Raw genomic sequence first — 14,874 nt, 5'->3', positions numbered from 1 at the left:
GAACTTTATTTACACAGAGTGATATCCACAGCACTTCCCCTTTTCTTTCTTTCTTTTTTTTTTTTTTTTTTAGGAAGGTTTTAACTTTTACATAGTACAATTACATATAACAAAACAATTACCAAGCAAGAATTACAGTTATAATATTAAAGAAGATATCCTATCTATCTTATATTTGTGAGTCTAAGGTTTTATATCTAACTTATCTTTTATCATAATTGAGGAAATTTTAACTATCTAGTCTTCAACCACATCAAAGACCTCAGAAGGATATAATATTACCTGAGAACCAGGAGAAGGATGCAAGCATTTTTCGGGAGTCTTGCAAGAGTAGACAGAGACAGCTGGCAGCCTGGACAGTCACCTAATGTTTACTGGGCCAGGCAGGAAAACTCTAGCTACACTAGACTATACCAATCCACTGAACAATTATGCAGAATATTCTAAATTTCCTCCAGTCATAGAAAATATGTGGGATTAGAAGGGCCTGAGTTCTTCGTTAGAACCTAATGCAATGAATGACCTGAAGCATCTCTGTGTTTCAGCACACCAGTGGGACAATTCTAACCGTCACTCCTTTTCCAAATGGAGGCTCATAGGCCCTCATGCATGCCTTGGTCTCTCTTCTGGTGATTCAGATACAAGAACAATCTTCTGTGTTTATGATAATTTTAAACAGAATATCAGAACAGATCTAACTTTGGGTTCAATGGCTCTAATTAAGTATAATGTGTTACCAGCCTAGTGGCACATTCCTGTTATCTCATCACTTAAGAGCCAGAGGACCAGATACTGAAAGCCAACCTGGGCTGTGTAATAAAGATGATGATGATGATGATGATGATGATGATGATGATGATGATGATTGTTGGTGATGGTGTGCAGACCTCCTTCATTTTAAAGACATTTAACATTGTACAACATTTCATTTGGGGACAATAAGTAGAATCATGAGTTGATATGGATTTTAAGGCTTTAACTCATTCTTGTACATGTTGTTAATAACCCATAATTTCCCAGCTCTATCATTAGAAGTTAGCAGGTAGAGGCCTAGGGGATTCAAATAGAAGACCTAGTTCCATATGCCTATGAAATGTTTTCTTACTAAGATCACCCGTTACTCCAGACTCTAGCCATTGTGTAATCCAGCTTGTTTACTATTAACTATTAGCATTTTCTGCACAGAAGTTAACCTGGAAGCCCTCCTAAGAATTGATCCTAAAATACTGAAGAAGGTATGCTTCAGAATAGGTTCTTTTCTTAATGTTTCTCTTTATTTATATCCATTTATTCAGTGGTCCATGGGACTGTAGTAACCAACCTCTTGGAAGACAAAATCTGTTCTAAAAGCCAGCAGTCTAGTATTGGCAGGGATCCATGAGTAGATAGATACACAGCATCACCCTCCACCCAAACCTGTAAAACCAGGATCCTCTGTTTAAAATCCTCAAAGCTCTGTTGAAAGGTATGTAAAAGTCTACAAAGCAGTTTAGCAGCCAAATTCAAGCCCTCAAGGTAGTAGAAATGCATGCCCAAAGCACTTCTGAAACTCCCAGTACCTACCTAGAGGCTCTTCATGTAAAGATTTTTTTTTTTTTTTACCTTTCTCTGGTTTGAGTATTCATGTTTAGAAATATAACTCTTAAAGGATTTTAGTGTGCAGAAAAAATAAAGAATAAGCTACGGCAGAAATATATTTGTGTTGCTATCTTAAATTCTGAGTCGTTTTGATAACCTCTGTATGCTTGTGTTGAAACAATTCATGGTTTCCAAGATTGTGTTGCCGATCTTCAGAAAATAAAAAAAAATGTGATTGAATGTGAAGCCAAGAGTAACCGTTGATAGCATACTTTCTACAGAGGAAACTGGGAGCAGGAAAGCCATCGACTTGAGTCTCTAAAGGTCTTACACTTCATTGGATTCTGGTAATTGACTCAGGAACGAGTGAGATGATGATTTCCAGTGGCCTTGTTAGCTGCTGGCAGCCTCTGGTTGCAGCCCCTGAGAGGAGCGTCCCAGTTAGTGTTGCTGGGCAACGGCATGCTGGGTTGAGAGCTGGAATGTGAAGGGTTGCAAAACGATTTTTAAAATAAACACACAAGTTCCCATCAGCGTGAAGCCAAGCAGAGAGAGAGAAGTAGTCAGCACTGCATTTCAGCGGTCAGAGGTAGAACTGACAGGAGCTGGGGGGTGTGCCACTGCCTTGAAAAAAAAGAGCCAGAGGGTATCTGGAGATGGCACCATCAAAAAACATCTCTAAACTGCTTTCTAATCTGAAAACATCAAGCTGAATAGTTTGGGTGTAGTGAAATGTGAGGATAGTAAGCATAAAAATAAAAAGTATTATGTCTGGACAACAAAAGATGAGCACTGGGGTGTCATAAGTTCCTTCCCTGCTGTAAATTCAATACTCTGTACATCCTTAGCATTGTTCTGATTTCCTGACAGTAATCACTGGTGATCCCATGATCATTACATTCTTCCCAGTCTTGGTCCCTATCATCCAGAAATGTTATAATTAAAACATACAAACCACATGGATACAATATGGATGTTAAAACTTAGAGCTGAGAAAGAGGCCATTTAAATTTCTGGTTAATGTATTGAAGCTACCAAATGGCTTTTTTAGTAGTTTTTCTAATGCCTTAAAGTTCAGATGCATCTTTTGTTTTAGAGACCCATAAAATTTAGTGAAAAATGAATATCCCATTTGTCTGACCTCAAAGGAGCTAAGATCTAATGGAGAGAATGGGAAGGGCCACCACACACTGATCTGTTAAAAGAACATGCTCAAAGATGGAGAGGATGTGACAGAAGATGTGAACTGAGGGCCTTAAGTGCTAGCAATGCAAACGTGTCACTAACAATTTCTCTCTAGGATGTCCTCCAAGCTTTATGTACTTTCAGTTTTTCCACAGCAGTGCTGGTGTATCTTGTGCACACTCAGGAAGAGTTATTATCCACATATTTGATATTTGCTTTGACATCCAGAATGACCACTGTATAATTTTTACGTTTCGAGGTTAACTTAGTACTTTGATGCCAGAAGGAAATAGAATCGAAATACATTTATTCATTGAACACTTGCTTGCCTATTCAATATAAAGCCCTCGGCATCTTCCTATACCCTTCAATTTCATCTTCCTTGGGTATCCTTGCACATCTAGCCATGATCTCCACAGAGCTTTAGCTGTCCTAACACTCTTTGGAGGATCCACTCTGTTAAACAATGAGTATGTGGTAAAATTTTACTAATAGTTTAATCTCTTCTGTGATAGAGGAGTGAGAAAAATGACTGGCCAAAAAGTTGCAAGCCAAGAAATTATAACAACAAAGGTATTAGATTTTAAAATTATATTTCCTTCCCTTATTTTAGCTTATAGGAAAACATGAATGTATGGCTATAGACATTTTTATGAGAACCAGAATCTTCAATCATAAAGGAAAAATGTAAAAGTTGAAACCTGTGTCATACAGTTGTTGACAATGTTCCCATAAGGAAAGAAATCGGGGGGAAAAAACTCCTCACATTGTTCAAATGTGGCTGCTTAAGAAACTCTGTGATAAATTTGACTTTTAATGGGACTGAACTTATGGATAAGGAGATAACAAAATGGCCAGAATAGTGCCAGGACTGACAACAAGAATAAATAGGGTGGGATGGATGGAAAGTAATCATGACAATGCTAAAGTTACTGTCATATTTACGGCCAATTAAAGTAGGTGCTGCCCAGTTTGCCCCTATTGTCTTCTAGAACAGAAAGAAAAAGGAGAGGAGAGTGTAAAGAGTGTAGGGGTCTCATAGCTGCATTGCTTTGACTCTAGCTGAAATCCAGCTAGTCAAAATGGCATCAGTTTGTTAGCCTGTATGGCTTACGAGCCAGCACTGTGTTCCCCACCCTATGAAAGCTAGATGCTTGAAATAATTGGTTTTCTGATTTTTGGGAAGGAAGGCTACCCACATAATCTTTGCTTGTAGTCACCCTAGCATTCTGGGGCCTTAGAGAGCTCTGTGTGACCTGTGGTTTTTGCACGGCTTTCTTTTTCTACCTGGGCACCAGCATGCCACTTTTCCATCCAGTGTCTCACTATTTTCTGCTCCAGGCCATGTTATGTTCTCTTTCTTCTTCACTTTGTTTTGCAGAGGAATTTACAACCCAGCCTACTTTTGTATCTGTCTCTCCCATTTTCTCTTCATACACCCTAACATTCCAAAGGCATGCCTTAAAAACACAGTTCCTTCTAAGTGAGCATTCTACCTTTATTCATATGATATATTTTTATTGTATTTTCCCTCTCCCAACTCCTACCAGATCCTTGCCACCTCCCTACTCATCCAACTGGTAATCTTTCTCACTGTCTCTCAACTGTAATTAAAAAAAAAAAGAACTAAAACTCAAAATCTCAAATAAGACAAAAAATGCCAAACAAAGTACCCCATGTACACACACACACACACACACACACAAAAAAAAAAAAAAAAAAAAAAAAACCAAAACAAAACATGGAATCTGTTCTATGTTGACTCCTGGGCATGGGTTCTGTCCTGGAGTGTGGTTGAGATGCCAGGTAACACTATTGGAGAAAACTGACTTTCTCCTTTCCAGCAGGCATCAATTGCAAATATCTTCTTGATTAGGGATGGAAGTTGTGTTCCCATCCCCTTGGTGCTGGGATTTGTCTGGTTTAAACATGTGCAGGTCCTGTACATGTTGCCACAGTCTCTGTGTGTTCATATATGCATCAGTCCTATTGTTAATGAAAGCTGCTGCTTCATTGGAATAATCCATCATCTTTGGCTCTTATAACTTTTCCGCCTCTTCTTCCATGTAGATCTCTGAGCATTGAGAAGAAAGGTTTTATAAAGATATCCCATTTAGGGCCAAGTGTTCCAAAGTCTCTCAGTCTTTCCACATTGTCCAGCTGTGGTTCTCTGTGTTAAGTATAGTGTACTTCAAAAATAACCCCTCTCTATGAGGGCCAAATAGTGCACTGATCGATGGGCTTCAGAATATGTCATTAGTAGTTCTTTTATTGTTATGTTTCTTTAACAGAAAATAGCCATAGAATTTCACCTAGGGCTCATGACCTATTGAATCTTAGGTTCCTGGTCACTTTAGCAGTTTCAGGCATGGATTTTATCTCATGGAAGAGGCCTTAAATCCAATTTTTTAAAAAATGGTAACTACTATAACATTTGTGCCATTATTATACCAATATATCTTACAGGCAGGTTCACTGTTGTAGGTTGCACCCAGAATCATGTTGATAATTATTTTTCTCCTCCAATATCATGCAGAGTACCTTTCCAACACCACAAATGCTACTCAGTAGAAGTGAAGCTTTTGGTTGAGCTCCAGCTTGATCTCTTGACTTTGGATGACATAAATAAGTTGTGTCTTTAGCAGGAAGGCTTTATCATCAGGTGTGGAGAGCAACCAATAGCCTTGGCAATAGCCTGTGATATTTGGGGAGGGTGAGGGAGCTATGGACCCCTTGGGCCAACAACTCAATAAGATATAACCCATTGCAAATACCAGAGGTTTTACTTGGTGGCATAAAATATCAACTTATGGCATTGTCTTCCCCACTATATGGTGACTCCATTTACATTTCTTTCACACACACACACACACACACGCACACGCACACGCACACGCACACACACACACACACACACACACACACACACACACACGTTTAAGGAAGCTTCTAGAGTAGTGGGGTTTAATGTGGCTTTTCAGAGGCCCTTTAGTGTTAGTTGTCCCTTCCTATATGCCCTTCTTTATCCCGCCCTTCCATCCCCTCCCAATTTAGTTCTCCAGTTCCAGTTTCCCCTTTATCTCTTGATGGTATTATACTCTATTTCCCCTTTCGTCCCTTATTAGCTACTTAACCTGTTGGTTATTCAGACTTAAACACACATATTTAAAAATTAAAGCTAACATCTTTCTACAGAGATATCTGCACATCTATGTTCATTGCTATTCTATTCATTATAACTAAAAATTGGAAATCCCCTCAATGTCAATCAGCTGATGAATAGATAATGAAAATATAGTACACATACACAATGAAATTTTAAGAAAAATGAAATTTGCAGGTAAATGAATAGAGCTTGAAACAATCCTTCTGAGTGAGGTAACCCACATATGAAGACAAATGTTTTCTTTCATATGTGGGTGTTAGCATTCTGAATCTTTTCTCAGATTGACAATTGGAGCTATACCAAATTGGCCTTCCTCCCTCCCCAACCTCTGGGGGTCATTTTCCCTGGAGTTTCTGTTTCATCTCTTCCATTCCCTTTCCTTCTCTTGGTCCTTTTCTTTTGGTGAACTAGCCACAGCAGTTGACTTCTGGGAACTAGAACCTGAGAAGACATGGAAGTCACCTCATGAGCTCTCTGTAGCAGATGAGAGATAGACATTGTGAATCTTTTAAGACGCTAACCAGGGTGGTCTATGGCTAGTGTACCATTGGATGATCTGTGTTTGAAGTGGGAGAGATGCTGATATGTGTACGACAGGGTACAGTCGCCTGAATTTTATAAAAGGAGAGTCAGTTCAGAAGTCATTCAAAAAGAATCTTACTTTATTTCTGACAGATTCCCATTATTAATGAATAAATAAATGTTTTTTAGACACTTAGACAATCCTGGTCCTTAGAGGAAGTGACTAAAAGTATTTGTCAGAATTCTTTTACCAGGGATCAGAATTGCTATTTTCTTTTTAAGTAGGATTGCCAGATTAATAGATACAGTAGCATCAATGACAGATACGTCTTGATCACAATATGATATTTTTGTAGGATAGAAAATGTCCTTGTCTTATATAGGGTTTCCACTGCTGTGATGAAACACAATAAGCAAATTGGGGAGGAGAGGGTTGACTTTCACTTCAGCATTGCTATTCATTACTGAAGGAAGGCAGGACAGAAACTCACAAGGCAGGATCCCAAAGGCAGGAGCTGATGCAGAGGCCATGGAGGGGAGCACCTTACTGGCTTACTTCCTATGCTTTCTCAGCCCACCTGCTTATAGAACATAGACCAACCACCCAGAGATGGCACCATCCACCATGGGCTGGGCTCTTTCCCATTCCCATTGATCACTAAATGAGAAAATGCCTTACAGCTGGATTTCATCAAGGCATTTCCTCAACTGAGGCTCCTTCCTCTGATGACTCTAGCTTATGTCAAGTTGACACACAAAGTCAGCCCATACACTCCTATGATAGTCTGTGGGGAATAATGAAGTATGAGCGAGATGAGGACATCCTAGTAGGAAATATTTGCTCAAGAAATAGTAAATAGCCCCAGTAGTTAGAAGTGTAGTTTAGAATATGGCCAGAAAGTTCTGTGTTTAAAGTTCTGTGCTTTGTCGAAAAAATGTTCTGGTAGTGGAAATAACACACAGCAAATGGGCTCATTCAGTGTGGAAAAGTAAAACACTGACAAAAGGAAATTGTATCACACTCAGAGTATTCTTTCTTTCTTCTTCTTCTTTTTTTTTTTGTTTGTTTATTTTTTCGAGACAGGGTTTCTCTGTGTAGCTTTGCGCCTTTCCTAGAACTCGCTTTGGAGACTAGGCTGGCCTCGAACTCACAGAGATCTGCCTGCCTCTGCCTCCCGAGTGCTGAGATTAAAGGCATGCGCCACCACTGCCCAGCTCTCAGAATATTCTTTGAAGGCTGAGCTGTGGGCTGCAGTTAGAAAGAAACACAAGAAACCCAGAAATCAATGTGCGAAAGTGTGCTGGAAGCCTAGTGAAGAATTTAATGTTCACAATTAGAAAACTTTTATAAACTTGTTATATGCCGACATTATCAATTAGTAATAATGTACAATATGATATGGCACCTTTGAAGCCAGGTTCTCTGGTTTATAGCCTCAGCACCATTGCCTCAAAAAACTGCTTCACTTTGACCAAGTGGTGGGCTTTGGGTAAGTGTAGCATTTCCTTTGCCTTTAGAATTAGAGATCGAAGCTGCATTTCATAGGACTATTATTATACTAAATAAGACATGGATGAAACAGTTTTTAGGAATACAGCTTTTTACTCCTAGGTCATATAAAGAATGCCTGTGTAAATAAATAAAACTGGACATTAATAATAAGCAATAGATTTATTGAAAGACACTTTGCATCATGCAGTTGATACTTCATGGTATAAAATGTGATTGATGAAATTGTTTTGAGAGTCCCCAAGGCAGTGATAAACAATCTATGTCCTCAAAATCAGAAATGAATTTATTTTTCTGAGTAGCAAAAAGGCCTTTATACTAATGGGAGATTCTTACATATATGGTTTTTTGTTTTACATTCTATTTCTTAAGAGGTACAAAAATACATCAGTTCGCCCACATACCCTGCTACTTTTCTCCTTGCAGCCTAAAATGCTTTCTCTTAGAAGTACCTCATTGGTTTGCTGTGCTTATTCAGGTCACAAGGGGACTGGAGCAGGCAGGCCTGGCATCATGTGCTCCATTCAGAACAATTTTTCCATCTTCATATTTTCCATTTCCCTGTAGACACTCCAGTTTCTCCTCTGCCAGGACTTCCCTATCCATTAGGCAGTGTGGTTCACTGCTGGGGCCCATTTGGGCACAAACCAGACCTTTTGTTGAGTTACTGTACTCCCACCTAACTAATTATAGAACTCAATGCAGAATGAGTGAATTAATAACGTGTATTTATACCCTGCAGTGCTTGGAAAAGTGTAATGCTGCTGCATGCTTACTGTAGCCCATGAGCTCTCCCTTTGCCCCTTGTCTTCCATTTTTGCTCTGTGACTTCACAGCAGCCAGAATGGAAGGTGCACTTTACTCACCAGTGAGTAAATCATATGAATGGATGCTTTAAAGCTTATGCCCAACACACTGTACAATGAGAAACTATACTTTCAAAAGCTCACCGGAAACACATGCTTGGACTCTGAAATTGTACTAAGTACCCTGTTTCTTCAGGTACCCCTACCAAGGCAAGGTTCTTAGGCAGAGGGGGCCTTCAAATGTGTGTTGTCACATTTAATTTCCCTAATCAAAAAGTTGGTGTTGCTTGTGTAGCACTTCAGTGTAGGAAAACACTGTAACTATTAGAACCAAAGGAAAACTAGATTGACAATACAATGTAGAAACTAATTTCCTTTGCTTAATAACAGAGAGGATTTGAATCTATTTGGACTGAATGTTGCAGATTTATTACTGTGGGTCCTTATGTGATATCTGTGTTTCCAAGACCATACATGTTGATGTGGATCAGACAATGGACTCTTCAGAACTGCCCTATTCAAATTTGCTGGTTGGGGAAAACTTGGGGAGTTAATTCTCAGTCTTCAAATATTAAGGTAAAAATCTATCTGTCAGACTTCAGGCCAAGGGTAGGCTAGAGGTGAGAGAAGTAACTTTCTCAAGTACAGGTGCTTCCATTCTTTGTATGCTTTATTTTGGGAAGGAGCAATAAAATGAAATGCAGAAGTCAGAAATGGAGTATTTATATTAAAAATAAAATGTAATGTGGAAGTTGAAAATTTGTCTCCCCAAAAGTTTTAAACTTTAAGAACTTTATCATGTGGTGTCAGTTAGATACTTTGTACAGAAGATATATATTTACCTTTTCCCCTAAATTTTGTGCACGTGAACCTCAAGTAGGCAGAGTAAGAGACTGAATGAATAATGATCCTAATTCCTCAAAGAGCAACACTTGTCTACTTCACCCTCTTGACCTACCACACCCTGCTAACTGAAACCTGAAATTCCCTTTATATGTATTCAAATATTGGTTGTGTTTTGTAACAAAATGAACAATTTTGTCTTCTGAATACTAGTCTTATCATATTTGTTTCAGACATTTAAAATTACATATATTAAAATAAAATTCATACGCTGAAACATATTAGAGTACACAAATTAAAGTTCACATTGTGCAGTAGATTTGAATTGGCTTCAGTTTTATTGTTACCACTGTGCCACACTTACATCTGTATAATAGTAGATGTGCTAGAGACCCTAAGTGACTTATGCATTAATTACATAGCTGTTAACTATTTTTAACAATGATTAATTTTCAGCCATTGATCTTATCAATAATTTGCTGCAAGTGAAAATGAGAAAGCGCTACAGTGTGGATAAAACCTTGAGTCACCCTTGGCTACAGGTAAAATTCATCCATGGATTTTCTTACTTGGGTGTGCTGCTAATTACTTACTTGATTTTGATATTAGCTGTAGAAATCATTTGTCATGTTTGTACAGGTGTAATTGTCCTAGCATTATTTTTTCCAAAATGCATGTGATTTCTTAGGATTTAATTACAGTTTAGTGTTTCTAAATTGCTCTCTCCTTGTATTAGGAAAATTTGATGAAGACACACACATGTACACAACACATGAACAGAGTTCCCCCCCCCCCCCCCCAAAAAAAAAAAAAACAAGGACATTGCAGTACTCGGAAGAGCAAATTTGGAAAGCATCTGTTTGCTTAATCCTGATAATTGCCCCAATAGATGCCCATCTGCCCATGCACTCTCCTCATTTGGAAGCTTTATTTTGAGTCTTAGGATATTATGCATGGATATAAATATATGGCAAATGCAAAGTGTGTGGATGTGTGTTCTGTGTTCTTTCTTAAATATTTGCTATTTCCACACTGAGTTTTAATGCTTAGAAAATGATATTCCAAAATACCAAAAGATTACTTTAAATCTTTTGCCATTAAACTGCAAGGCAATGTCAACATTCTTAATTGCTTGACTACAAGCATTAATTATCCTCGCTTGGAGCCATGGCATCCTGCAAGCAGCATGCATGCTCTAAGGTTAAGTAAATAGGATGACCTTGGTGCTGGTGCTGCCTAAGAGTGCATGGTGAATGGCGCAGCACTGGGAGAGCAGGACGGAATGGTCACCTCACAGACTGTAAGAACTGACGGCCTACAGGAAAGCATGGGAGTTTCAGTGATCTCTGTGGTGGTATTTTGGATTTTTTTTTTTTCTTCAGGACTATCAGACCTGGTTAGATTTACGAGAGCTGGAATGCAAGATTGGAGAACGCTATATTACCCACGAAAGCGATGACTCAAGGTGGGAACAGTATGCAGGCGAGCAGGGGCTGCAGTACCCCACACACCTGATCAGCCTGAGCACTAGCCACAGCGACAGTCCTGAGGCTGAAGAAAGAGAGATGAAAGCCCTCAGTGAGCGTGTCAGCATCCTCTGATTCCATCCTCTCTAATCTGTCAAAACACTGTGGAATTAATAAATACATACGGTCAGGTTTAACATTTGCCTTGCAGAACTGCCATTATTTTCTGTCAGATGAGAACAAAGCTGTTAAACTGTTAGCACTGTTGATGTATCTGAGTTGCCAAGACAAATCAACAGAAGCATTTGTATTTTGTGTGACCAACTGTGTTGTATTAACAAAAGTTCCCAGAAACACTAAACTTGTTATTGTGGATGATTTATGTTATATTTAATACATTAAACCTGTCTCCACTGTGCCTTTGCAAATCAGTGTTTTTCCTACCAGAGCCTCATTTTGGTAAGAGGCAGCACCTATTCATGATATCATTGTGTTTGGTGAGCCCCATTGATGGTGGTGTTATAAGCAAACTCTTGAGGAGTAGATAATTTGCTGGTGTTCTGTGAACAACTCAAAAATGCATGGGGTGTTGGGAGAGGGTGAAAGATGGGGAGAAGGCATCTAAAGTCCTGCGACTGAGTTTCGTGAAAACAGTTTTACTGTATGGTTTCAAATCTGCTGCCTGTGTGGTGTGCCTCAGTGTATTTAAACTCCATCAAGTGCACCTCAATATGTGGAGCTATTGCTCTAAGCCTAAATGCCTTAGAATGTAAACTGCTATACATACCAGATGCATTTCTTCCTTTCTTACAATACCAGCTGTATTACAGAAAACCAGCAACTCAGCAAATGTTGGCCTTTCGTGTATTTTTTCAATAATAAGAAATAAATATTCTTCTCAAAAATCAGTGTCAATCTAATCAAATTATTTTTCTTTATAGCCCACAGTCTTGTTTTCTAGATAATGAAGTACAGAGGCATTTGCTCAAATAGCAGGGAAAATGTGGCATGTCTAGCATTTAACCTGTGTACAGAAACCTGTGTATAGAAACCCTTCTTTTTAATTTATATCATTACTGTATGGATGTTTTGCCTAGCATGTATGTCTATTCTCTGTATGTGTGACTGGTCCCTGTGGAGATAGGTCAGAAGAGGGTATCAGATACTTGGAACAGTAGTTACAGGTGGCCATGAGCCACTATGTGGGTGCTGGGAATTGAACCTGGTTTTCTGCTAGAGTGCTCGGTGCTCTTAACTGCTGAGCCACCTCTCCAGCTTATAGAGAAACATTTATATTTTGCATGTCACCTCACGGAGTTAGGAAGGGGGCTTCAAAGGAAAAAATGAATGAAGCCCAACGGAAACTTCAAGGCAGAAGTAGACATATTGCAAGTTGCAGTCTGAATGTGGTTTCCTGGGAGATCATAAACCAGAGACTTAATTGAAGACTGGCTCAAGTTTATTTTCATGTGATGATTTTGAAATAAACTACAAAATCTGAAGAAAAGTCTGTAAGAACATCCACTCAAACAGTGTTATACAGACTGCAGAGAGGAAAGGTAACACTGTGCTGGCCATATTTACAGGTGCTCTGAGTTAGGCTGTGAAGGGCATTTTCTTTTCAGAGAGATGACAGTGGCATACTATATGACAGAATATGTGTAATTAATGTTTCAATGAATAAGTGTTGAGATGTGCTTAAATAAACCAGGGTGTTAAGACTGGATGATATCAACCTAATGGAATGAAACAAGAATATTTAATCTGTCCAGTGTTTTTAATCTCTATGTTATCATTGAATTTTGAACAAATCTGTCTGGAAAATTTAGTTTCTGAATTTGCTTTAGGGGTAAGATAAGATAGGATATAGATTGTTTGTGTGTGTACGTGCATGTGCACTTGTGTCCTAGTGACTGTGGCGAAGCATATGGATGTGTCATTAGGTTGACAGAGTAGAACACATTAACAAAGAGGACAATGAGTGCTGTAGGAATACAAACAGTACCTTTTCTATGACAAAAGATTAGTAGGAAAATTCAATAAGGGGGAAAGGGGTAAAAGTATATAAATACCTTTTCAATTTGTATATAGTATGCACTACAGAATCATAATTTAAATTACAATGATTTACATTAACTATATATCTACCTCTTATAAGCTACATTATAAAATCCTACCAGTGACTTCTTTGTTCTGAGAAATTAAGATGGCTATGATGTACAAAACTATGTCAATATGTCCCACATACCATAAAAGATCCTTGAGCCTTTGATTCTTGATTGGGAAGAGGAACCTAGTGTAAATTATAAAACTACAGAGAAGTGCATGACTCCTGCAGCAAATATTTATTGAATCTTTTTTCTATGCAGGGCTTTGCTGTATGTATGATTTTCAGATGTGAATAAGGTATTCCCCTCTTCAGACATAATTTCTGATTGTTAATCGGAAACAAATAAACTGGTGATGCCTTTAGAAAATTGTAGATAAAAGGATGAGGTGTGACAGCCTTTAGCTTGAAGGAAGGAAAGGGTTGATGTTTGAGCATGGCTGGAAACACCAGCAGGTGTCTTTCTTTTCTACTTACAATTCTGTCATGCTGCACATAGAAAGCATGAGAGAGGACAGGAAGATTAAATGGACATCTTACAGGCATGAAAGTGTACCACTGAGAACTGAGGAGGTAATCCAGCACATCCAGTAGAGGAGAGGCATGATCTGGACTGAGAAGCTCTTGTATACTGTTTTAAGGAGTTCAAGTTTATATTATGTTAATGTCAGAAAACTATCCACAGTTCAAATAAAATGTTAGTACCATCCACAAGTTCACCCTGCCAGCAGCACAGAGACTGGGTTAACATTGAGGCAAAGTGAAGGAGCTTAAGACCAACTATCCTTTAATTCAGGAGATACTGAGAGCTGACCAAATCAATAGTAAATAGGAAGATGGGAAAGAGGTACATGTAAGAGATGCTGGGATGTGGAATCAGTGGTCTTTGTTAGTGACTAAACGTGAAATTTAAGAGTTCAGAATGAATCTTTGGTTTGGGCTTGGATGAGACTATTGAAGTATTAATTTGAGATTTATAAAGGGAAAATTGACATTTGAATGTTTGGATATCAAGTTCCTGTAGTGCTGCAGATGTACCTCAGTTGGTGGAGTGGTTGCCTAGTGTGCATGAAGCCTTGGGTTTGATCCCAAGTCCAGAAATCAGAACATGGTGGTATATACCTGTAATCCAAATACTGGGAGATGAAGGCAGGAGGATCAGAAGTTCATCTTTTCCTTGCCAACCAACTTCTTATCTGGATACCAGTGATTCTGTAAAGCCCATTTCTGTGAATCAGCACTCATTACTGTTGGTAAAATAATCCATACTTTAGAAACAATGGTAAGATATGATATCAATAGGAGCAGGTCAGTATATGTGTACTGCAAGAAGCCAACAAACATCTTTGTATCAGTTTGCCAAACCAAAAGAAAGATGTACCAAGTGTACTTGTTGCAGTCAGTTATTCATAAGCAGTCACATCATTGATCCACCTGAAAGGCCATAACTGCTGTTCTCTGATAATTGTGATCCACCACAGAACCTACCACTGTTCTGCTTTGTCCTGAGCAAGAGAAGAGTACTGAGAGAAATATTTTTTATCAGCATTGCTTTTGTTATGTCTACTCTTGTAAAGGGAGTACTCTGATGCAGATATTTCAAGAACTGTTCATTGAATGGATATAATGAGTACACAAAGTTAAGAAAGTCCACTCGCCCTTCCCATGCATTGTTCAGTCAATACTAAATT

The 14,874-nt window shown here is 38.6% G+C and overlaps 1 protein-coding gene across 3 annotated transcripts in view; it reads left to right on the top strand.

Annotated features, from left to right (window-relative positions):
- Positions 1-11,984, top strand: part of Prkd1 (protein kinase D1) — a 325,536-nt gene extending 313,552 nt beyond the window's left edge. For all 3 annotated transcript variants that reach the window (XM_036206037.1, XM_036206036.1, XM_036206038.1), the window contains 2 exons: positions 10,067-10,152; positions 10,993-11,984. In XM_036206037.1, coding sequence (XP_036061930.1) covers positions 10,067-10,152; positions 10,993-11,211 — 305 coding nt within the window. In that variant the 3' untranslated portion in view covers positions 11,212-11,984. The remainder of the gene's footprint in view (positions 1-10,066; positions 10,153-10,992) is intronic.
- The last annotated feature ends 2,890 nt before the right edge of the window (positions 11,985-14,874 follow it).

Source organism: Onychomys torridus, chromosome 14 (genome assembly GCF_903995425.1).
Source record: "Onychomys torridus chromosome 14, mOncTor1.1, whole genome shotgun sequence".
NCBI classification, from domain to species: domain Eukaryota; kingdom Metazoa; phylum Chordata; class Mammalia; order Rodentia; family Cricetidae; genus Onychomys; species Onychomys torridus.
Note: the sequence above shows the minus strand (reverse complement) of the source record. Positions and strands in the feature narration are given on the sequence as shown.